Source organism: Papio anubis, chromosome 15 (assembly GCF_008728515.1).
Source record: "Papio anubis isolate 15944 chromosome 15, Panubis1.0, whole genome shotgun sequence".
NCBI lineage: Eukaryota > Metazoa > Chordata > Mammalia > Primates > Cercopithecidae > Papio > Papio anubis.
In genome coordinates, this window is record NC_044990.1 from 5,268,103 (window position 1) to 5,293,832 (window position 25,730).

The 25,730-nt window shown below is 43.0% G+C and overlaps 1 protein-coding gene across 2 annotated transcripts in view; it reads left to right on the top strand.

Annotated features, from left to right (window-relative positions):
* ATP8A2 (ATPase phospholipid transporting 8A2) overlaps window positions 1-25,730 on the top strand; it is a 642,805-nt gene that overhangs the window by 450,988 nt on the left and 166,087 nt on the right. For both annotated transcript variants that reach the window (XM_031655775.1, XM_003913687.5), the window contains exons 28-30: window positions 4,315-4,389; window positions 13,320-13,442; window positions 15,559-15,637. In XM_031655775.1, coding sequence (XP_031511635.1) covers window positions 4,315-4,389; window positions 13,320-13,442; window positions 15,559-15,637 — 277 coding nt within the window. The remainder of the gene's footprint in view (window positions 1-4,314; window positions 4,390-13,319; window positions 13,443-15,558; window positions 15,638-25,730) is intronic.

Below are 25,730 nucleotides of genomic sequence, written 5' to 3' on the forward strand. Positions count from 1 at the left end.
GTGTGGGTATTGATCTTTCTGTGTCTGTTGCTTGTTTTGTTTCCTGGGATGAAGGATCCTCTCTCTACTGGCTGATTAGAGTATTTCAGAAAATTTTCTTCTGTTATATCTTTGAACATTTTTTAAAAATCTGTTTTCCTCTTTTTTTTTTAAGTACATCTTTTTGGGAATTTTTTTGCTTATGTTTAAGGGCTTTTAACTCTATCCATTTCTATTAAAAATCTTTATTAACCTTTTGACCTTTACTGAGAATTGTTTTCTTAAGCTTCACTGTCTGTCTCTACATGTGGTTTCAGCAGTGCCAGGTTTTTTTTTTTTTTTTTGAGACAGTCTCGCTTTGTCATCCAGACTGGGGTGCAGTGGCACAATCTCGGCTCACTGCAACCTCCACCTCCCAGGTTCAAGTGATTCTCCTGCCTCAGCCTTCGGAGGAGCCGGGATTACAGGCATGTACCACCACGCCTGGCTAATGTTTGTATTTTTAGTACAGGTGGGATTTCACCATGTTGGACCAGGTTGGCCTCAAACTCCTGACCTTAGACGATCCACCCTCCTTGGCCTCCCAAAGTGCTGGGATTACAGACATGAACCACCACGCCCTGCTAACAGTGTCAATTCTGGCTTTCATTTCGCTTTAGGGTGGCTTCAGTCTGTGACATTGACCTCTTCCTATTTGTGTCTTTGTTTTCTATATTAGACATATTATTGTAAGTTTCATTTCTAAGAAAATTCACGTTTTTATTAGCTCTCTTAGTCTCACCAAGAATGTTTGAGATTTTCTTCTGCAGTGTGGCCTTGTTCTCCTGGAAAGATAATTTCATGTGCCTTTGTCATGTCCTCATTTTTTCTATGATATTTTTGGAAGATGTCTAGGGGAAAGGGGATTCCAAGTTGTCTTGGAGCACTCCTGCTCTGGTCTCCTATCGCTCTGCAATCATAAGCACCTGCCTTGCTGCTGTTTCTTTCCCTTAGAGGAGGCCTGTATTCCCTAGAGGAAATTTCTGTGTGTTATGGGTTTCTCTTGGATGATTCTGCATTTTTTTTCCTTTTCAGTTCATCTTGAAACTTGATCAGTGTCTGCCAAGTTGATTGTCATTTGTATTTTCCATGCTGCCCTGGTGTCCTCCCTGCTTGATTCCTGAAAGAAAGGAGGGAAAGAGCATATTGCCCTTCAGCTTTAATTTGCCTGCTGTGTTGAATCCATCCAGAATTCAACCTCTGCCACTGCTTGCCCTGACCTCTATATTTTATCCTCTAAATTAGAGTTCGTTTGGCTATTTCTTGGATTGTTTCACCTATTTCTTTGAAACCTTTTTTTAGTTGGTTTAATCTGTAGGTTCTGTCTGCTGTGGGCATTCTCCCTTGATTTGATCTAATCTGATCATATTTGTTTGCATCTATTGTATATCATTTGTAGTTTTAAGTAAAGCTACTCATAGTTTCATTGTGTATGTGTTTGCTTTTTTTTTTTTTTTTTTTTTTTTTGAGACATGGTCTCACTCCATAGCCCAGGCTGGAGTGCAGTGGCACGATCAGAGCTCACTGCAGCTGCCCACCTTTTAGGCTCAAGGAATCCTCCTGCCTTAGCCTCCTGAGGAGCTGGGACTACAGAGGCATGCATCACCACACCCAGCTAACTTTATTTTTTGTGGAGATGGGGGTCTCACTATGTCACACAGGCGGGTCATGAATTCCTGGGCTCAAACGATTGTCTCCCCTTGGCCTCTCAAAGTGCTGGGATTACAGGCATAAGCCACTATGCCCAGCTCTTTTCTATTGTTATTTATGTTTGCTATTTTCAGTTGATAATAGGGAGGGCAGAGCAGTAGAAATATCACTGCTACCTTCAACAAGACAACACATTAACTGGATTTTGCAATAAAATAAAATACTCACTAGATATCTTTTTGGTCAATCGTTTGAATAGGAGAACTCAGAATTATAGCATAGTCTTGGGAAAATTAACTTAAAACCCTTGAAACAATTTACTAATGTGTTTGAATCTGATGTGGATCCAGGCTCTCATTGCACTAAAAGTGTGGTTGAAGTATTGATTGCCAAGACCTCCAGTGGTAGGGAGAGAGTGGGGTTGAAATTGTGGTTTTAGGGATGGCTAGTATTTGAATAAATGTTGTAGGAATTTTCCAAGCACAGAACACAGCATGAATCTCTGGTTCTTAGTTCTTCACCAATATTTCCTCACTGAGAATAGCCAGACCTCTTGGAAGAGTAGTTGAAATTGAGTGACTAGGAGAGAGAGCATCAAATCCTACATAGAATGGTGATAACAGAGGATGGAGGGAATTGGGGTGATGGTCAAAGGGTACAAAGTCTCAGACAAGAGGAATAAGTTGTTTGGGGTTTTTTGAGATCTATTTTGCAGTGTGGTGAGTATAATTAATAGTGCATTGTACATTTCAAAGTTGCTAAAAGTAAATTTCAAATAGTCTCACCCCTTCAAAGTAAGTATTTGAGGTGATAGATGCGTTGGTTAGCTTGACTTAATTATTCTACCCTGTATTCGGAAAGTTTCATATCACTTTGTGCCCCATAAATACATGCAGTTATAAAGGGTCAATTTACAATAAAATAAAACGTTTTAAAGGAGAAAGAAATGAAGAGTGAATAGAAGTGTGGAAGGATTTTTGAAAGTCAGCAAGTTTATCTTGGATTGAAGAGGGGACCCTAGTAGTTTTTTGAACAGGGGAATGACAAGGTGAAAGCTGTATTTAAGGAAAACTTTAACTAGCACTTGAATTGGCATTTAATTTGAGCTCACGGGGACTTGGTGAGTCCCTGTTTGTACCGAGTATCATACTGGATATAGTAGTGCACAGAGCGGCGTGGGAAACACCTCCTGCTTCAAGAAACTTAATCTGATGGACACAAGAAACTGACTTTGAAAAATCTGCCTCAGTAAAATTTCTGTACCAGAGCTGACCTGGACTCTGGTTGCCGTGGTGTCTGTTCTGTGTTGCCAGTTAGGGTCTACCCCAGCAGCGGTCTCCGTCTGTGATGATATAACACAGCTAATGTTGACTCTGTGATTTGTATGGGACACTCTCAAGTCTGCCCTCAGTCATTGGAATCACATCTCATACAAATGTAGCTGATTATTCAACAGCAACTTTTAAAATTCCATATTTTCATGTTCGCTTCCTTCTAATTCAGGTTTCTGTCTTGGAAGAAACCTCCGGGTGGCTCGGCCCTCTTCCACCCCAGTCCTGCTGCCTCCGTGTACTCAGATTACATCTGGGTGACCTTTCCTTCTCTGACAGTGTTGTTTGGTTTTTTTTTGGGTTTTTTTTTTATGTTTTTGAGATGAAATCTTGCTCTTGTCACCCAGGCTGGAGTGCAGTGGCACGATCTTGGCTCACTGCAACCTCCACCTCCACCTCCCAGGTTCAACCGATTCTCCTGCCTCAGCACCCCCGAGTAGCTGGGATTACAGGCGCCTGCCACCACACCCCGCTAGTTTTTGTATTTTCAGTAGAGATGGGGTTTCACCATGTTGGCCAGGCTGGTCTCGAACTCCTGACCTCAGGTGATCCGCCCACGTCAGCTTCCCAGAGTGCTGGGATTACAGGCGTGAGCCACCGCACCTGGCCTCTGACAGTGTTCTATCCTTTGTCGTGCACACTAATTATATCCTGGCACTTGGCTCTGTATTTGTTTTTATATCAGTCTTGCCTAATCAGTTAGAATCATAGACTACTTGGAAGCATGAATAACAGTCCACATTTTATTTATTTATTTATACATCTCTCATTACTTCAAAAAATGATTTGAGCATGTTTCTTTTATGTGATTCTGTTTTGACCTTGGTCAAGGTGGTAGACGTCCGATTAAGGAGGGTCGATAATGTATGAACTCAGCACACACAGAACAGAGGAGCTTTTGTTGTTGTTTTAAATTTATGATTTATATCTATTTGAAAGTCCTGCAAAGACACATCATATTTCTCAAATCCACTTTAGAGAAAAACAAGAATGTGAAGCTGAGACTCCTCCAGTCAATGAGAAAGTTTTGATACCAAACCTATTAAAAACAAATTAAATATATTTTTCTGTGAACGTGTGCATATTCTCTCTTAATAATGGATGTATGCCTTAAATATAAATTTTCCTTACAATACGGATTTCTGTGATATCGGGAATCTATGTTTTACAAAGGAACAACTGCTACAGTCCTGTGGCTCCTGATTCCTTAGCAGCTGTGTCCAGCTGGTGGTCCACATTCCCGCTACTTCTTCGGTGAATGGAAACATTTAGGTCAATATTGATATAAAACTTCATGAACTTTCTTCTCTTGCAGCTTTGGTTCGCCTTTGTTAATGGATTTTCTGGGCAGATTTTATTTGAACGTTGGTGCATCGGCCTGTACAATGTGGTAAGCATTCTTCATCTCTATCTGATAGCATGCAGAACTTAGAACTTCAGTGGCATTCCTTCACTGTTTATGTCTGGGAAGTGTATCTAAGTCAATCATCTGTATACTTAGCAGGCAGCACAAATACATCTTTAGGCCCTTTGTTGCTGTGAAACATCCTGCAGAAGCCCAAACTCTCCACACATGGTTTCCATCATAGCAGATCATTCTTGAATAACCCCATGAAATTATTAACCCATATATCTTGATAATAGACCCTTGTTACCCCCTCCCCAAATGCCTGTGCAACACTTTCGTGTTTTTAGCTCAAGTACACATTTCTGAACTACGTCTAAACTCATTCCACTTCATTATTTTTGTTCTGAATTCTTAAACATAGATACGCATATACAGTGTGTGATCTGGTGTCCCTTCTGGCCTTCCTGAAAGGGTATCTGTCCTTGTGGAAGCACATTTTCTTCTGCAATTAGAGCTAAAATAATGAATTCTGACTTCCAGCTACTGTGGAGGATGGTCATCAGCTCATCTGGTACTTTTTATGATTTTTGAGTTCCTTTTTTATTACTTTTTATAACTATGATGAATTCAGAAGCTAGAAATAAATATAAACTGTAGCTAAAATGGCTCAGTAGCTGCTTAGCTTTCTTGCTTTTTGTTTCACTGGCAGGAAGAACTAAGGGGCTTGTAGCTGAGCACTCTGGAGACCCCAGAAAATGGAGACCCCATTTTTTGAATTGTTCTCTCACTTGGGAATTTACATTCTGAAGCAGCCATCGTGGATAGATGTAGATGGGAGTTACCAGGCGTACAATGATAAAACCTATGGTACTAGAAATACTTTGCGTGCATATCCATTGGTGGCTAGATATTTAAGTCTTCCATGCTTTCACCTGCCTTTATGGATAACCTCAGTGCTGGGCGCGGGTGTAAAATGCTGAATGCAGTAGTTTGCCCTGGCCCTGGGTAGCTTGCAGGTTAAGAGGGTCAGATGTGTGGATTCAGACACCTCCAAGGAGGACTGGGTCCGGATCTTGAGTTAAATATTGTGTTGGTGAGTCCGTAACTGTGTTAACTTGCTGCAAAGTGCACTCACGTATTTCTTGCTGATACTGATGCCCTAAAAGACAAAGATTAGGAGGGGTAAGAACAGGACAGAATTGATGTCCATTCCTCTCCTGTGCTGGAAAAACTACTCTGACCACCTACCCATGGATAAGGGCTGCAGGGCCTCCCTTTGTGTACTAAGGGTAGACCACAGGTTGCTAACTCTGCACCTCCTGGAACTATTTTGAGTAGGTTAAAGCTGTTCTACCATTTGGGGGAAATATGCAGAATGCTCCACGATTATTCAGGACTTGAAAGGGGTCAGGTGTCCGTGGAATTGACACTTCACACAAACACATGCCACATCCCTATTTTAGAAACAAGATGCTGAGACCTAGGAGAGATTCTGTTGTAGAGCGAAGAACAATCACCTGCTTATAGCATGAGTGGATTTTAGCCTGATTTCCATGCTCAGGGCATGAGGGCTGGATTCTTTTCTTAGCTCCATGCAGTCTTGGCCAATTCAAATTAATCCAACAGATTTTATTGAGTGCCTACTACACATAAGATGCTGACAGCCTAGAGGGCAGTGTTGGTCAAAATAAGGCCCACAGACCATTTGCAGGAGAATAACAGGGGTTTATTTGAAAAACGCAGATTCCTGAGCCCCGCCTCAGATTACCAAAGAGTATCTCAGAGATATTGCAGTTTTTGCCTTTTTTTTTTTTTTTTTTTTTTTTTGAGACTGGGTCTTGGTCTGTCACCCAGGCTGGAGTGCAGTGTGCCATCACTACTCACTGAACCTCTCTGTTTCAAGCAATCCTCCCACCTCAGCCTCCTTAATAGCTGGGACCACAGGCAAGTGCCACCACAGCCAGCTAATTTAAAAAAAAAATGTGTGGAAACGGGGTCTCGCTATGTTGCCCAGATTGGTCTCAAATTCCAGGGCTCCAGCAATCCTCCCACCTTGGCCTCCCAAAGTGGTAGGATTACAGTCATGAGCTACAAACTTTTCTAGTTATTGTTATGCATGACTTTAGAGTTGGGATTATATTTTATGCAGTTTTTCTGTCCCCCAAACTATAAAGAGAGTACACTGTGATAGAAAAGAGTATTTCAAGGTGAAAGGGCCTAGATTACCACAGAGTCCACAGTGCAGGCATTGAAGTGGGCTGCTGGTGAGTGCTGGCAGTTGGGATGGAATGGTCAAGGATCTGCCAAGTGAACTCAAATGCATCACTGGGCTCTGGACTTGCTCATACTGGAGGGGCCAAACCTTTTGGGAACATGAAAATTTGCCCGCATGATAATTGTGACATTCGTATAATTTAGAGAAAAGCTACAAAAAAGATACAAAGAACTACTATTTACCCTTCACCCAGATTGAACAGTAATTAGCATTTCCCCTACTGCATTCTCTTTCTCCATACTTGTCCGCATGCACACGTGCCTACACTCATGCACACACTTGTGAATGCATTTATTTCTGACCCAGCGGAGTATTACAAACATCATGTCCCTTTCCTGCTTAAAGATCTTGTAGCAAGATCTTCCTCTTATACAACCAAACTATAATGATGAAATCTGAAACATTTAACATGAATTTAATACTATTATCTAATTCATCTTAATCCATATTCCAGTTTGCCATTCTTGCTCCAATAATGCCCTATTTAGCAATTTTTCCAGCCCAGGATCATTCTAGAGACTACCTGCAAGAGAACATTTGTGATGTGGAACGCATTTCCTAGTGATCCTCTTCCTCTGGGCTGGGTTCTCCCCTGTCATATTCTTCAAGCAGTATTTCTCTCCTGCTTTTTCTTCTAAATGTACTCTTTCTTTGATTCTGCAAGTCAGCTGAAGTAGCAAGTCATTGTTTCTCAAACTAATTTTATTTCTTTTTTTTTTTTTTTTTTGAGATGGAGTCTCGCTCTGTCGCGCAGGCTGGAGTACAGTGGCACGATCTCCGCTCACTGCAAGCTCCGCCTCCTGGGGTCCACGCCATTCTCCTGCCTCAGCCTCCCAAGTAGCTGGGACTACAGGCGCCCGCCACCACACCTGGCTAATTTTTTGTATTTTTAGTAGAGATGGAGTTTCACTGTGTTAGCCAGGATGGTCTTGATCTCCTGACCTTGTGTTCCACCCACTTTGGCCTCCCAAAGTGCTGGGATTACAGGCGTGAGCCACCACACTCAGCCTCTCAAACTAATTTTCATAACAAGTTAATAGCATTAAAACAGGCTTGAGGCCGGGTGCGTTGGCTCACGCCTGTAATCCCAGCACTTTGGGAGGCCGAAGCAGGTGGATCACCTGAGGCCAGGAGTTTGAGAGCAGCCTGGCCAACATGGTGAAACCTCATCCCTACTAAAAGTAGAAAGATTGACTGGGTGTGGTGGTGTGAGCCTGTGATCCCAGCTATTTGGGAGGCTGAGACAGGAGAATTGCTTGAACCTGGGAGGCGGAGATTGCAGTGAACTGAAATCACACCACTGCACTCCAGCCTGGACAACAGAGCAAGACTCTGTTTCAAAAACAACAACAACAACAAGAAGAAACAGGCTTCTTCCTAAATAATAAATGAATGCTGTCCCAGAAGATTTTCATTATATCCATAGTCAACTTTCTTTATTAATTAATTAATTTATTTATTTATTTATTCATTCATTTGAAATGGAGTTTAGCTCTTGTTGCCCAGTCTGGAGTGCAATGGTGCAATCTTGGCTCACTGCAACCTCTGCCTCCTGGGTTTAAGTGATTCTCCTGCCTCAGCCTCCCAAGTAGCCAGGATTACAGGTGTGCATCACCACACCTGGCTAATTTTTTGTATTTTTAATAGAGACAGGGTTTCACCATGGCCAGGCTGGTCTTGAACTCCTGACCTCAGGTGATCCGCCCACCTCAGCCTCCCAGAGTACTGGGATTATAGATGTGAGCCACCGTGCCCGGCTTATAGTCAAATTTCTATATCATTTTGTTTTGTAGGTAGAATGAGACTAAAAATGCCACTAGGGGCCAATGCCACTAGGATCAAATGGATTTCAGCTAAATTTTATGTTTGTTACAATGCAGAGAGCACTCTAGTATTATTGAACCTCTTGCAGAAAATGAGTCCTGTTGTCAAGCCAGCGTCATTTGAGGAAGAAGTCTCACTTAAAAACAGAAATACAAAAATTCTAAATAAAATATTGGCAAATGGAGTTCAATAATTAAAAGAAAAGTATGTGACAAAGTAAGATTTATTTTAGGAATACAGGAGACTTGAAATTAAACATCTTTCTAAATATCACCAGATCAATAAAATAAGAAAAACATGATCCCATCAGCAGATGCTATAAAAATGTTTGAAGCAATTCAGCTGCCATTCCCAAAATAAGAACTCTAAATAAAATAGGAATAGAAAAAAGCCACTTAACTGGAATTCATACCATTTACAAAAACCAGTAGCATGCTGCCCAAAATGGTAAAATTCTGAAATGATTTCATTTAAAATAAGAAGTTAATCAAGATGCCTGCCATCGCTATATAATTCATTGTTTCCGTATTTTTGGCAACTGCAAAGAAGATTGCAAATATTGGGAAAACAGTGAACAATCTCTGTACTTATACAAATATGCTCACAGAAATATAGTAATGTAAATATGTTCATATATGATTGTTTATCTAGAAAACAAAGAAAACCAGTAGAGAAATACTAGAATTATAAGAGAATTTGATAAAGTGACTAGATACATGATAAATATATTTTAAAAATCAACAGCCATTTTCTAGCCTAGCAATAAATAGCTTTTTTTTTTTTTTTTTTTTTTTGCTCTGGCAATGGACACCTAAAAATGCAAAGGAAGTAAGAATTCTTTCAGTAAAGCAATTACAATTATATATTGCATAGGAAAAATGTCTACAGTACCTACATTTTTAAAAGTCTTATTGAACAAATGGAAAAGCATACTATTTTCTTGTATGGGAAGACTTAATATCATAAAAGATTCAACTCTTCTAAAATTAATGTAGATATATGTGATTCCACATAGAATCAATCCCAACAGGTGAATGTTTTGGGAGGAAAGGGGAAAGTTGCATATAGTTATATTAAAGTATTAATGGAATTTACACATATCTGAGAATAAATATGTAAAGCACACTCAAAAAAAGGTCATAAAATTAGACTTATTTTTACTAAATATCAGACTATACTATGAAGCCACCATAACCAAATCACTGTTATTGACAAATAAGTTGGAGATTCTAGAACTACATTCCCATTCTAGGGTCTACATGTGTAATACATGAGAATTTGATTAGCCTTAAAGGTGATCTTTCAATATATTGGGGAAAGTTTGGCCTCATTTATTATGTTGTCACAACTGGCTCTTTATTTGGGGGAAAAAAAAAATGGACTCCTATATAGAAAAATTAATTCCAGATATATTAAAGACTTAAATGTGGAAAATAAAATAGTAAAATCCTACAAGACACTCCTGAAAACATGTAATTTTCATGGAGGAGAAACTTCTGTAGCCACAATTGGACACACAGAAGCATTTCTTGGCCATTTAAATATTAAAAGCTTTTATATGGCAAAAGAACCCATTTTAAAAACCAATAGACAAAGAGTGCATTTGCATGAAATTTCATAACATAAAGACAGAGTTGATATCTGTTCTACTCAAAGAGCTCTTTAAAAAGAGGATAAGCCATGGATACAAAGTAGACAAAAGACGTGAGTTAGACATTCCACAGAACTGCAAATGCAGATAGCCAACAAATGTGTGAAAACATGCTGAAACTCACTGGTAGTTGGGGAAATGCAGCTTTTTAAAGTAAGAAGTAGACAAAAGACATGAGCAGACATTCCACAGAACTGCAAATGCAGATAGCCAACAAATGTATGAAAACATGCTGAAACTCACTGGTAGTTGGGGAAATGCAGCTTTTTAAAGTAAGAAGTAACATCTTTAATTTTTAAGACTGGAAAACATTAAAAGACCAATGTAACAACCATTGCTGATAGGGAAATAGGGAAAAATCTGTGATTGTCTTTTGCAATGGGAGAGGAAAACGCTTTCAAAATCCTTTGAAAGGCAGAATCTAGTAAAATTAAAAATGCATGTATCCTTTTAACTCTGCTGCTGGGCCTTCTTCCCATAGAGATAAAAGAAAAAGCCTGTATGTTATAATATAGTACAGATATGTATTACATGTTTGTGGTAACAAAGAACTGGGAAGAAAATGAATGCCCATCAGCGGATGAATGCCTAAAAAAATGGTACATCCGTACTATGAATTATTATGTGAGCATTAAAAGACTGCATTAGCATCAAACCCAAGGGACTTGGGGGGGCTTTCTGTAATGCATTGTTTAGCGAGAAGAGCATGATGAAGAAAAATGTGTATAATGTCTACTTTTTTGGTTGGCAGGGGACAGGGTCTCACTCTGTTGCCCAGGCCAGAATGCAATGGTGCAATCATAGCTCATGCAGCCTCGACCTCCTGGGCTGGAGCAGTCCTCTTGCCTCCACTTCCCAAGCAGCTGGGACTACAGGCACACACTGCCTCGGTGTGTTCTGTGAAATTGTGACAGGGTCTTGGTGTGTTGCACAAGCTGGTCTCGAACTCCTGTCTTGCCCTCCCAAAGTGCTAGGATTGCAGGCAGGAGCTACCATGACTGGCCAGCGTCAACGTTTGATGAAACAAATTATGATCCCTAGTGTGTGTGTGTGTGTGTCTGTGTGTGTGTAGTATGCTATAGGCAGAGTGGAAAATGTGTAGGCATGCTGGGCTTCATTATAGCATGGTGATGAAGGACAGGGGAGAATTTGAAGATAGGTAGAAGGAGAAGCTCAAGTTTAAAAAAAAGAAAAAGACTGCCACGTCAACAGTAGGCATGACATCACACGTACACATGGATGCAGAGCAATGGAGGTGAGGATATGGACTAAGAAAGTGTGCATGGCTCCTGGCTTCTGGTAGAAGCTCTGTCCACCTATAAAACAGACAACTTTTGTTGTTGTGAGGAAGTGAGTGCAACAAGTCTCCTGTGGATTTCTCCTTGAAGTCTTTGTAGCACATTGAAATCCCAGGGCTGCTTTCCATTCTGCTGTGGCCTGAAGGAAGAGCGTGAGAGTTTTACTGCCTCTACCCACCGCACATCCGATTGCCTGCTCCCAATAGACTTGGGAACAGCTCCCTCTGGCCGCACACTCCATCTCCAGATAGCTAGTGTGAGTTCAGAATTCTCTTACAGACGCACGTCCAATTCCCACAGGCCTGAGAGCTTGCTGGGCTTGTGGGTGGGGATTTGAGGGATGCTCAGCAGCAAGGGACCCAGGCTCTGTGAACCATTCCCAGAACCAAGCAGGAGAAGGACCCTCAGGGCCAACATGTCCTGAGTTAAAATGACATGTGTCTTCCAAGCACCTTCTTCAGCTCCTGCTTTATCTTTCTAATACACAAATGTGAGTACAGGTGAAAGTCAAAGGTCTTGCAAGGCACCGTCTGCCCAAGAACTCATTGTCACTGGAGACTGGTCTGGTCTCCCTCCTATCCTTGCCTTACACTGCACCCCTCAGCCAGCCACCATCCTGTGTATCTTAGAAGGTTCCTCGTCCAGAGACAGAATTACAACAATTTAAAGATCGAATTGGCTTTTGTTAGCCATTCTGGAATTGGGTAGCATCTCATTCCATGAAACAGAATGAGTGCTCTGATGAGCTGAGCAGGGGAGGCCAGCTTTATAGGCAGAAAGGGGCTAAGGAAACAGAAGCAGAGCAAAAAGCAATAGGTTGTTTCAAAGTGACTTTCTTTACAGAGTTGAAACAGAGGGGACTTCCATATCATGCTGCCTCAGGTAAACTGGGCCCTTTCTGGTGCCCGGGTAAACTGGTTGCTGTGAATCTCCTGTGTTTTTTGTTTGTTGGTTTGTTCGGTTTTGGAAGACTGGCCTGTTTCAAAGTTTAGTTTGATGACACAGCTCTTAGCACAGGTAACTCCATTCTGGTTTGGTCAGGTCTGCTGGGGCTGAGTGCAGGAGCTCAGTCCAAACAGTGGCCTTCTATAAACTTCGTTCAACACCTCCAAACAGGCATGCGGATGGCTCAGAGCTTTGTGAGGGGTGCATCTCTCGTGGGACTGCTTCCTCACCCACATCCCTAGCATCTTGCCAAATCCTGTTGGTCCAATACCTTGCAGGTCAGATACTCTTTGGTGCAAGAATCCTTTGGTGACTCTCCCTTCTCCTTCTGCGTCCTCCCTCAACAGGTATTAACAGTTTTGCAGAGCCCTGCGTTTTGTGTATTTATCTCTCTGCCTGTTGCCCCACTCCCCTCCCCCACGTTTGCAGTAGATGGCGTTGCTGGAGGTCAGGGACCTGATTTTCCTTCTTTCTTCTGTTTGTAAATCTCTCCATGCCTGGTGCTTATCACAGTATCTAGCCCATAATTCATTTGTAGTAAACGTCTGTTGAATGAATGAATGGACGAAGTACATTATGCTTCCTGAACTTTAAGTATAGCGTCAAGATGGAAGGTTGTAAGTTTTACCTCTGCTATAGCGTGAACAGAAAACAAAGCAGCACTTCACAGAGCTAACTGTGGCACGATTCCACATCAGCCCTCGTTTGACAAAGGAAGGTAGTTGCTAATTTAACAAGAAGTCTTGGCTAATCGGATAATGTATGATTTTTTAGTGTTCAGTGTATTCATTTGATAGTGATGAATGTAAAAATGGTCTTTCATTTATTTCCTTTGTGTGGAGGGTGTCTGGGGATCTGTGAATCATGAAGTCTCAGGTTGGGACTTGACTGGAAATGAAGTCATCGTTTGGTAGAAGGGAACACTGCAGCCGTGTGGGTCGGAAGGACTGCTGTTAATGGCTCATTGTTCTCCCTGCAGATTTTCACCGCTTTGCCGCCCTTCACTCTGGGAATCTTTGAGAGGTCTTGCACTCAGGAGAGCATGCTCAGGTTTCCCCAGCTCTACAAAATCACCCAGAACGGCGAAGGCTTCAACACAAAGGTAACAGGGTGTGATCTCAGAATTGTCACCTCAGAAAGGCATGGCTGTTTGATTCTAGTCATCTGCCTATGAGATATTTGAAGCTTGAGAAAGAACATTTAAGAAGTGCTGAGAACATGATCTGCTCGCCCCACCACCACCACACACACACACACACCCCACAAGCCCAGTGAATTCAAGACGCCTTCTCAGGCGACGAGTCCGTGCTGCGTGGGCTGCAACCTCCGGTCCCAGCATGTTGACTCCTTCCCGCTTCTCCCTGTCAGCCCCTGACATCAGTGTGGGCAGCAGCTCCCACAGCCCAGGTTCAGGATCCGCTGTGAGAGACCCCTCCTTGTGCGGTCCTGCAGCCCTGTGTGGAGGCCCGATGGCAGCTTACCTAACTGTTGCCGGGTTTGTCATTTGAAATAAAATGTGTCTTTAGCTTGTGCATAACATTGTCTAGATATGAACTCAGGGATCACATGAGTTGTGGGGGTTTTGTTTGGTTTTGTTTTTCTGGACCAGAGAATCAGAAAGGAGCCAAAGAAAGGTATAGGTGATCCTGACAAACCCAGCCCAAAGCTGGGTGGGGTGTTAAAGGGGTCGGCAGTCTCAGGCAGCAGAGGGGTCTGCCACACAGATGCCATTTGCAGCTGAAAGTGGCAGAGTGCTCGGGTGACCCCATCCAAAGAAAAGAGAGATGTGTGCCTGGGCGCGGAGGGGCGAGATGTGAGCATGGCCGCATGGCCTTGTTTCTGCCTCAGGTCTTCGTTCGGGGGGATTCAGAAGTTTAGAGAGAGGTCTGTTGCACAGTTCACCTCCAGGACTGTGTGCTGGTGGCGGTCACGATTTGCGTGCGTGGTTCCTGGGCCGTCAGTGAGAAGGACATAGGGAGTCACCTCTCCAGGCCTCAAGGAGTGAAAGGTCTCCCAGGGCCTCTCTTCTGAGCCAGATGTTCCTGATATCCCTGCAGCCACCTTTTTCTGGGGAGGCTCACTAGTTACATCCGAGGCAGGGAGGAAACAGAAGGGCTCCTTACTGGTTCTGCCATCCCCATATCCAAAGAGGCCCGAGGGACTCCTTTTAGCAATCCTTGTTGACTATGATTCCGTGAATGGGAAAATATGACCCATTTTCACTGCATTATTTACATAAATCCATTTTCTACAGAATTTGAATGCAAAGGCCATTTGAGGTGGGAAGTAAGTAAGAGCTGAGGATGCACGGAAACATCTGCAGGCACTTTTGAAGAATTTTTTTTTTTTTTTTTTTTAGATAGATCAGAGATGGTGCAAAATGAACATTTAAAGCAGGGGGAAATTCCATTGTCTTATAATAACATTTTTCACTATTTTCTGTCATCTCAGGCTCAAACTATATGATAATTCCCAGGGACAACTGGTAGATGTTTAAATAAATTTAATCTGGCTTTAATAGTTAATAATTCTGTCATCACAGTGGTTAAAACAATGATTGTGATATATTAGTGAAACTAAAGTTTAGAATAAACTAAACCTTGTGTCCTTTTTTCTGACCTTTAAATATTAAAATAAAGAGAACTTTCAAATATGCATATTATCTAAAATCCCAAAAATAATAGAAAAAGTTGAATGAGAGGGATTTGAAGTAGTAAAACAAAACAGTGAGAATGCCGTGCAAACATTTACAAGTGGAATGTTTTCAGTGCTTTTAAGGCATCCCATCTGCCCCTGATACAGGTTAATTGTTAAGAAGAGACACAGTTTTAGTCTCTTCTTAACAATTTTGACCTACCATCCCTTCTCTGGATGTTTGTGAAATGTTGTTGTCTCTCTTACAATGCTAAAGAAAACTGATCAGAATGAATTTTTCACGTGTGGATAGACTGTGTTGGTCTGCATACGTGTGAGTAGATATTTAGGTCTTTGTAACTAAAGTAATATGATCTGGAGATAATCCAGTCATTTTATGTAAAAATTAAATGGTTGATTTGGGTGAGGGTTTTGTTTTGTTTTTCGAAGTCAAGAATAATATGCTACTCCTGGAACCGTGCAGCGCACGGTCAGGATCCCTCACAATGTGGCGTTTGTTGAGAGTTTCACAGAGGTCAAGCATTTTGGGCAGCTCCTGACTCCCTTGGTTTGTTTTTCCTTAGGTTTTCTGGGGTCACTGCATCAACGCCTTGGTCCACTCCCTCATCCTCTTCTGGTTTCCCATGAAAGCTCTGGAGCATGGTAAGGGCTGTGTGATCTCACCTGTCAGCAAGGAGCTTTGCAGCCGCTCTGCTGCCTGTGTGCTTACAATTTTTTTTTTTCCAGTTCTGCAGAACAAGAGATCACAGGAACACATTTTAGAGTGAAAACATACCTAAAGCATAATGAGAGCTGGTCTCAGGTTTATAGCTGGTAGGTTTCATCAGTTCTGGCTTTGAGAACCCATTTTCTTTCCAGTTGACTGGATAGTTTGAGTACTAGGAATTCTCATCTCAGTTTGTAAACACTATTTGAGTCAGAGATCCTCAAGGAAAGCTCTGTACTATAATGAAATGTTGACGCTTATTGTCTGTGGTTTGAAATTCTCTGTTAATTACTTGGACTTTTATTTCCGAGCCTCCCCTACCCATATGCAGAATAACTCAGATCTTACAGGAGTTGGATCTTATTCCTAGCTTTCTAACAGAGGGTCCTGTCCTTGATGTATGCCTTTTGAAATTAGGGTTTGAGAACTAATTCTCCAGATTGGGGTTTGTCTTTACAGCTGGAAGAGGATATCTGAGAACTGTGGCAGACTCAGTGCTTTTTCACACTTCTTAATACATCCAGAACGTGGCCTCCTAAAGAGACATATTTTTATTCTCAGAAAATAAAAATGTATCATGAGAATGCTACTCTTTCATCCCTCTCAAATAGTAATAATCCCCCTGGGAAAAATTGCTCCAAATGTTGACTAGACAAGGCCCTTTATTGTTCAAAGAACCAAAGAATATAAAGTTTCCAAGCGCCTTTGTTTCTGTGTCAGTGAGTTTTAGGCTTCCAACAGAAACGATTCATCCTCACTGATATTCTTTAACCTATTAAATACTGACAGAGAAAATGCGTGCACTGCCGTTTTCTTATGCCACGTGACATATTCTTTCAATTTCATCAGAACTCCTTTTCCTTTGAGGGTTCTTAAGTCTTTAAATCAGAGAATACAATTTTATGCTTTCTAGCCCCACCCCAGAAAAGAGCATTCTTGTGAAATCGTTTTCTTTTAACGTGAAACCCTTCTTGTGATTCATCTTTACTCAGTGGATTTAATTTATTTTAAAATGGTTTTGTAAATAAGAGTGCGTAAGTAGAAGAGTTGGGGATGTGATTTTATGTCAGAGGCTGTGATATTTTGGTGACAGACTCAGCCATCATTGTAGCCGGAAGAAGTAGTGATGGGAAGTGGTATGTCTGATGAGCATAAGAGAAATTTCAGCCATCATCCTCCGTACCTGAGCCCAGGCTTTAGTACTTAAGAAGAGTCTGCAAATAGCATGAACTAGCCGCAGTACTCTCTGAAGACCCCTTACCACTTATCTAGACATTCTACTGTGTTCCTAACTCAGAAGTGCTTGCCTTTTGACTCTCAGAAGCTTTACAAGATGGTCATTTACTTACCTGCTTCAAAGGAACTAATGTGGCCGTTCTGCAGTGGAGACGATGGTTTTCTAATCCTGGAATTATGATCACATACTTTCAGTTGGTGCCTTGTAGTTTATGGTGAAATTGCTATAGTTTACCCAGATTCCATTATGTAAGTCCATTCATTCACCTAACATGGTCTGTGTTTACAAGTGGTAGACTCCCAGCAGTTGCTAACTTACCTAAGAGACAGCACCAAGTGAATTTTAAATTAGTTCTGCTATCCTTATCTAATTCCTCCAAATTTGGCAAATTACCTGGCAGCCAGCCAATAGGATGCTGGTTTCCTCTTTTTATTATCACCATCATCATCAATGTCATTATTTCACTGGATTTATTGAACCTTCAGCATAGGGGTTTTCTTTGAGTTGTGTTACAAACAATAATCTATTGAGTGAAACTGTGTAAAGTGAAGTAAATTGCAAATATTACGTATATCAGAACAGAGGGACATTGGTGTTCTTGGTCATTAGTTGACTTCCTTTAACAAATTGAATATTTTAGAATTAATTTCTAAATTCTCACTATTAGGATGGAGAAAAAAATCATTATATTATTGCTTATTAACCTTATTCCTGTTATGTTCAAGACACTGTGGTAGATTCTAAGGATAACGGTAGATATATCAATGTTGGCCTCACCTTCCAAGAGTTTGTAGTATGGAAAGGGAGATTAGATTTTGTCTTAGTCCATTTTGTGCTGCTATAAGAGTACCAGAGACTGGGTAATTTATAGTGAACAGAAATATATTTGGCTCCTGGTTCTGGAGGCTGGGAAGTCCCAGGTCAGGGAGCTGGCTTCTTGTTAGAACCTACTTGATGTGTCATCCCATGGTGGAAGGATATGGGGTAGAGAGAGGGGGAAGGAACCCATGCCAGTGACACCAGCATTAATGCATTCATGAGGGTGGTGCCCCCATGACCCAAACACCTCCTGTCCAGCCACAGCTCCCAGCACCTCTGCATTGGGGATCAAACTTTCAACACATGAGCTTTGCAGGCTGCATTCCAACCAGAGCAGATTTGCAAATGAATAACTCTAGTACAAGGCAGAAAATAGCTGTTTCAAGTAAACCATAGATAAAACGCTATTAGATATCAGAGGACTGAGAGACGCCTTTCATTTGGAGTTATTAGTAGCTTCCTAGAGGAGGTAATATTTACGTTTAGCCATGAAATCCAACAGAAGGAAGAATCAAGCAAAGTGGGGAAATCAGGACAGGGGTGGAAAACTGAGCAACTAAAGGGTGGAAGATGGGGAAGTTTAGGAAGGCAGATAAAAGCTGAATTACAGAGGGCTTTGAGTATGAGGTTAAGAAACTGGGACGTGGCCAGGCGTGGTGTCTCATGCCTGTAATCCCAAAACTTTGGGAGGCCGAGGTGGGTGGATCACCTGACATCAGTTCAAGACCAGCCTGGCCATCATGGTGAAACCCCGTCTCTACTAAAAATACTAAAATTAGCTGGGTGTGGTGGCAGGCACCTATAATCCCAGCTACGTTCGGGAGACTGAAGCAGCAGAATCACTTGAACATGGGGTTCAAGGTAGAGGTTGCAGTGAGCCAAGATCATGCCACTGCACTGCAGCCTAGGCAAAAAAGCAAAACTCTGTCAAAAAAGAAAAGAAAGACAAAGAAAGAGAGAGAGAGAGGGAGGGAGGGAGGGAAGGAAGGAAGAAGAAGAAAGAAAAAGAGGGCGGGAGGGAAGGAAAGAGAGAGAAAGAAAAGAAGAAGAGAAAGAAGAAGAAGGGGGAGGAGGAGGAGGGAGGGAAGAGGGGAAAGAAAGGAAGGAAGAGAAAGAAAGAAAGAAAAGGGAGGGAAGGAAAGAGAGAGAAAGAAAGGAAGGAAGGAAGATAAAGAAAGAAAAGGGAGGGAGGGAAGGAAAGAGAGAGAAAGAAAAGAAGAGGAAGAGGAAGAAGGAGGAGGAGGAGGGAGGAAAGAAGGGAAAGAAGGCAAGGAAGGAAGGAAGAAAAGAAAGAAAAGGAAGTTAAGAAGGAAAAGAAGGAAGGAAGGAGAGAAAAAAAGAAGGAAAGAAACTAGGACTTAACTGTTTAGGCATTGAAGGGTCAGTATAGAATTTAAATCTAGATCTTTATGATCAGGACAATTTGGGAAAATAAACCTGTCGTGTCTTGTAAGGTGAGCGGTAGAAAGAAAACTACTGGCAGAGACTCCAGGGGACAGCTTAGGGAGGGTTAAACCCAGGAATGGGATTGTGTTTGGAGACGATGTTTTGAAAGGAGCTTCTTTGTTTGCTGAGATTGTAGCATATCTGTGAGGTAAGAGGCTCTCTGAGGGCGCGGTGAATGTAGATACCAGCAAGCCAGGCACTGCCTGTCCTGCCCTCTGGAGGCTTACCTGAGGTCGGAGTTGTTGGGCAGGAATTTCGTACATGTTGCTTAATGACCAGTGCACTGAGTCCTAGGATCTGTGAGTGGAGCTTGTGTAATAAAGATACACAACCTAGTCTAATGAGTCCGGGAGCGTCTTCTTCCGGGAAGTGATATTGAAGTTCTTGAAAGAGGAGTCGGGGGTGGTCACGTGGGACAAGGGAGATGTGGGACAAGGGCCTGGTTGGGAGAAGGAGCATTCCTGGCCAGAGCCACGCAGGTGCACAGGACCTGAGCTGCTGAGGCCATGGGAAGTATTTTAGTGGGACTGGGGGCGCCTGGGCTCTGGACTCTTCTTTATCCACCTCTGGTGAGAGGCTCGGGACACTGGGCATTCCTGCCCTGGACTGGAAAAATCAGTAACCTCCTGCTGTGAACTGACTGCTCATATACCCCCCTGCCCCCCAGCTGATATGTGAAAACCTCAAACTGTAAGGTGATGGTAGATAACATAGGGCCTCTGGGAGGTGATTAGGTCATGAGGGCGGATCTCTCAGAAATGGGATTAGTTTACCTCTAAAAGGGACCCTCGAGAGCTCATCTGCCCCTTCCACTGTGTGGGAATGTAGCTAGAAGACATCACCTATGAGGAATGGGCCCTCACCTGACACCACAACTGCCACCTCCTTGATCTTGGACTTCGCAGGCTCCAGAACTATCAGAAATGAATTTCCAGGGGTTATAAGCCATGCAATTTATAGTATTTTGTTATAGTCGGCCGAAAGAACTAAGACACTCCCTCTCCCTCTTTCCCTATCCTTCTGGAACTATCAATCAAAACACATCTCTATACATTTCTAGCATCCCCCGTGTAGTGGACAACCAGCCCTAGTCAAGGCAACTACAGCATAGAGAGGAGGTAGGGGCTGGAAAGGGGGCAAATAAGTGAGGGGGATCTGATCACTAACAGCTGGTCAGGGGGACTTTTTCTCAGGGCAGGTTGGAGGTAGGAGAGTTGTGTGATGAGATTTGCCCGTAAAGAAGATGGAGACTGCTCTGTAAAGAAACACGTAGGATCTGGCAAGAGTGTGCCGGGACCATGCAGTTGCACAGGACCTGAGCTGCGGAGGCCATGGGAAGTATTTTTAGTGGGACTGGGGGGATTTTTTTGGTGGGGAGGGGAGTGGCAGGGATAAAGACTGTAAGCCCCAGAGGACCGGGATATGCCAGTTGATATGCCAGCTGACTGGAGGACTTGTTCATGTGTGCTGATTTGCTGTCCTGAGTACAAGTGAATTCTTGTTACACTTTTTTTTTTTTTTTTTTTTTGAGACGGAGTCCCATTCTGTTTCCCAGGCTGGAGTGCAGGGGTGCGATCTGGGCTCACGTGATCTCCGCCTCCCAAGTTCAAGTAATTCTCCTGCCTCAGCCTCCTGAGTAGCTGGGATTCCAGGCTCAGGCTCCCACGCCCGGCTAATTTTTGTATTTTTAGTAGAGATGGGGTTTCACCCTGTTGGCTAGGCTGGTCTTGAACTCCTGACCTCGTGATCGGCCCACCTTGGCTTCCCAAAGTGCTGGGATTACAGGCCTGAGCCACTGCGCCTGGCCTTATTACACTCTTAATTGTCATTTAGGAGAATGTATATCCTCCCCACCCCCAAAGAGGCATAGGAACATGGTACCAATTTGAGACAAACTAGGGCACTGTCAAAGCCGGGGGCCCTTGGTCTAACAGAGGGGCGCCTTCTGGCCTCTCCCCCTCCCCCAAGAGCTGCCTGAAGCCGTCCCTCAGATGCCCACCCACATCCAGAGACGCAGAGGAGTTTTGTTTGACCGGGGCTGAAGTCCCTGGAGTAGTTCATTTCCCCCTTGATACTGTACGGATGATGTCACAAAGACAGGAGGTTTTACTAGAAAATTCTGCCTCCACCATCTGTGGAGAGAACCTCAGGTATATATCAGCGGTGTTCACTTTGGGCAAGGCGACAGAAACACACTTCTTGTTGGGAAGAAACATTTTCGGGAAGGTATATTGTTCGTTCCCTAGAATGCTTCCAAGAATTTTGCTTTGCTTATTTTCGTGTGGTTTTGGAGAGACTTTTCAAAGCGCTCCTTTGCTGATGGAGTTTGTGATGATTCATTTCAAATTTCAAAATAAATTTTTCCACTGAAGCAATTCAGTAAATCAGATTTCTTCCAACCATCACAGCCATACACTTACTGCCATGGTCTGCCTGCAGCTCCTCGCCTTTAATCTGGAAAGCGATGCTAGGTTAGACCTAGGATGTCACCTTCACAGGGAGCCAAGTCCATCAGGAGCCCTGGTGTCAACCCACACCCGGGTTTCCTGTTGGTGTGTCCCGTCGGCAGAGTTGAGCAACCCTCCTTGAAGTGTAATGTGGTTATTGGCAAAATAATATAAAATCGGTCTTGATTTTAAAAAAGGAAGTATTCAGATGATAAAATTTAAGAGAGAGGTGATGGGAAAGAGACTATACTTAACAGAAGAAAAGAGCTGCTAAAAACATTTGTTCTTGGTTCCCCAGAGTCCACACCGTAGAAACTGTTCCTTCACCCTTTAAGGAGAATACCACCCGGATTCTTATGTATGGGCACTAATTAAGCAACTGGGCCTTTCGACATTTTTGGAGAAGGCTATTTTATAATTTTTAATAAATGTGCTCCTGTAAGATCAGGCATGTTTTACATACTGAAATAGTAGTGCACGTGTATAAAATAAAACTTAGTGTGACTCTCTTTGCCCGTGGCATTGTTGGGTCATATTAGTTTAAACTATTTCTGACCCTTGCTTTATTACTGAAAACTTGAGTGTTTCATACCATATAAATCCTGAGACTTGCGTCGTTTCACATTAAGCTAAATTTGGGCAAGATTGCCAGTGTTCTCTGAGACTGCAACTTCTTAAACTCAATTATTCACTCATTTTTGTAAAAAGATAAAAGAGTGGCTGGGCAAGGTGGCTCATGCCTGTAATCCCAGCACTTTGGGAGGCCAAGGCAGACAGATCACCTGAGGTCAGTATCAGGCCTCTGAGCCCAAGCTAAGCCATCATATGCCCTGTGACCTGCACATATTCATCCAGATGGCCTGAAGCAAGTGAAGAATCACAAAAGAAGTGAAAATGGCTGCTTCCAGCCTTAACTGATGACATTACTTTGTGAAATTTCTTCTCCTGGCTCATCCTGGCAGGGGTGGGGGTCACAAGGTGCTCAGTGGGGGAGCTTTCGAGCCAGGACAGAGTGTGGTGCAAGTTCATAAAATCCTGAAGTTAGTAGAACTTGCTCCCTAAGACCTAGAAACACAGAACATTCTGGAGTCTTTCAGATTTACACAAATGAAACTATAGCTCGTAAATCTGCGTAACTGGTTACTAACCCAATCATAGTACGTTTAAAATATAAACAGTAAAGCCGGGCGCGGTGGCTCAAGCCTGTAATCCCAGCACTTTGGGAGGCTGAGACGGGTGGATCACAAGGTCAGGAGATCGAGACCATCCTGGCTAACACGGTGAAACCCCGTCTCTCCTAAAAAATACAAAAAACTAGCCGGGCGAGGTGGCGGGCGCCTGTGGTCCCAGCTACTCCGGAGGCTGAGGCAGGAGAATGGCGTAAACCCGGGAGGCGGAGCTTGCAGTGAGCTGAGATCCGGCCACTGCACTCCAGCCTGGGCAACAGAGCCAGACTCAGTCTCAAAAAAAAAAATAAATAAATAAATAAAAAATAAAATAAAATAAAATAAAATAAAATATAAACAGTTTTCCAAATTCAAATGCAAAATTTTTGTTTGTTTTGTTTTAAATGCAGTTATGAACTGTGGTAACACTCTGACTTCAGCTCTTTTTCTGGATTGTGACAGTGTACCTCACACATCCTGACACCCAGAATTGGGCTGGAAGGGTCATTGTTTTCATTCAGTTTAATGTTTCTCGTGTTTCAGTGTCTCTTTTAATAACCTCTGTGTTGCGTGTGTTTTAGACAGTTGGGTTCGGTGTAATGTTGTAAGAAGTGTGAGCCAGAGTTCCTAGATTTCACTCTTAGCAGGAAGTTGAATCGAGATGGATTAGCCAGGGAATCTCACGGGCTTAACCCAGTAAAGATTTATTTCGCACCCACGTCCCTATCCAGTGGAGGAGTGCCTTGTTCATTGGCGTGTTGAGTATATTTTTCTTATTTTCCGTATTCCCGATGCACTGGCATTGGGGGCCTTGGTTCCGGAGAGACTGTCCTCCCAGGGCTAGCTAATTCCTGAAGATAGCAGATGCCTCCCCTGCCTGCACCCCTTTGACATACAAATGAACCAAGCCTGAGCCCACGCCCCCAGCCACCTCCTTTATCAAACTCTCACACACTGAGCCAGTGTTCCTTCTGCCCAACAGCACCCCAGGGCCAGGTACCCGACAACTGGGGACCGTCCTCACAGCCCCAAGCCTGCCAGAATTACTCCAGATATACAATCCTAAATGTCCTCATTCAGCATACCTACCCTGCCTCAGCCGTTCCTCCCTGTGGGAACCCCAGCAGAGGCCTGGGCCGTGCTCAGCGTCTCTCCAACCTCCTGAGTTCCGTGGCGCTACCTGGCATGGCCTTGCCTGGCATGCTGTGCCTCCTGCTTCTAGCGTCTGTGAGTGTGAACTTCTGCCTCCATGACAATCATTCCAGGTCTGCCTGTCTTACCATATCTGTTCAAACGAAGCCCGCTTCATTTCAGCACAGCGAGGCTCCGGGGAGTACGCCCTCAGCCTCAACACTGGAAGGGGAGAGACGGGATGGTTTGCAGGGCAAGGATCATTTGCTCTTCCCCGTGTCTGGCAGGAAGAGATCCATCAGTTCTGCCCACATCTGATTGGCAAGAACTTGTCACAGGGCCTCGCACGGTGTGGGGTGCTGGGGGATATCACTTAGGTGTGTACCCAGGAGTGAGAAACACGTGTGGCCTCGCTGGGTGACTGCCTGGGCATTGGCAATCAAGTTTACTTTGCATCATTTTTACTTCCTTTTTCAGATTTATTTTTAGTAAACAAAAGTGAAAAAAGAGAAAGATTGAAATTTAAGTTTCATGTCCTTAACTTTCTCCAGCAGAAATGGCAGTCGAGGAGAAAATCCAGCAATAGGCTTATATAACCAGGAGCTTCAGCCGGCAGCGCTGGTTGTGAATGTAATTGTAATCGCTAACACTTGTATAAACCCTGCTTTTTATAAAGCAACCTCCAATACTTTATACTACTCTTTACGGGGAGGAAAAAGTACATTTTCTCTTCATGAATTCATAGTGTCGGAGGCAGAAAGCGTAATTTTAATTCTAGTGCAGGCACTACAGGCATATGCAGGTTAACTTCTAAAAGTTTGTAATTTAGTGACCTGAAAGTTGGAATACATCTTCACTCTTGTAAATCTAGAAGTCGCTAGTTGGGGTGCGCTTCCTCTGAGCCACTGGAGTCTTGAGAGGCCCAGAGAGTAAGGTGGGGGCGGGGGCTGGCTCAGTTAATGTTCTGGAATCCTGGCCGCTCGGAAACAGTGCTGCTGGAAGCTCCTGAAGGGAAAGGAGGAGAGAGGAAAAGCAGGAGAAACTTGGTATCTGCTCTTGGACCAAAATATCTTGGCAAATGCCTTGGAGTTGAGGGAATGGTGCCACCTCTGCCTCAGTTCTCCCTCCTGAGCCCTGCATGAGTGTTGCCTGCATTGTTCAGTTCAGCTGTGCCACTGATTCTGACTACATCAAAAGTATACATGTAAATTCAGCCCATCTGTTTTCATGGTTGTTAAACCCCGTCTCTTCTGACCACTATATTATAACGTCGTCTTGAAATTTTGCCTTTGTCAGAGCTATTTCTGAATACATTTTGTGGTTTAGCTGGATGATGATGTAATGTTTTTAATGAGCATTTAATTGAAATGGCATCTTTATAAAATGGCATCAACCTAGCTCTTTGGAATATTCTGAAATAAGTTCCTTGATCATTTTGTCTGTTTAGAAAATGAGACATGCTTTTCTTATAAATTGTGGCTTTTCCCACAAATATTTTCAAAGAGATTTTTGCAGACAACGTTTTTGGGCTGTTACTGCTAATGTTGGAGGGCCCATGTGGTTTTGTCCCAGTTGTTCACAGTAGACTGGTTTAGTGACTATGTTTCCAGACCTCATTTGGCTCATCCTATGTTAATTATGTCTCTTCCTGAACCCCAGCCAGATTTGACGACTGATAGGAGTCTGGAAGAACAGGCTTACCTGCTGCCCTGGGTCAGTGAATGCTGGAGCCATACATAACACCGAATTGTCTCTAAGAGAGCATCTGGGACTGGGTTTCTGT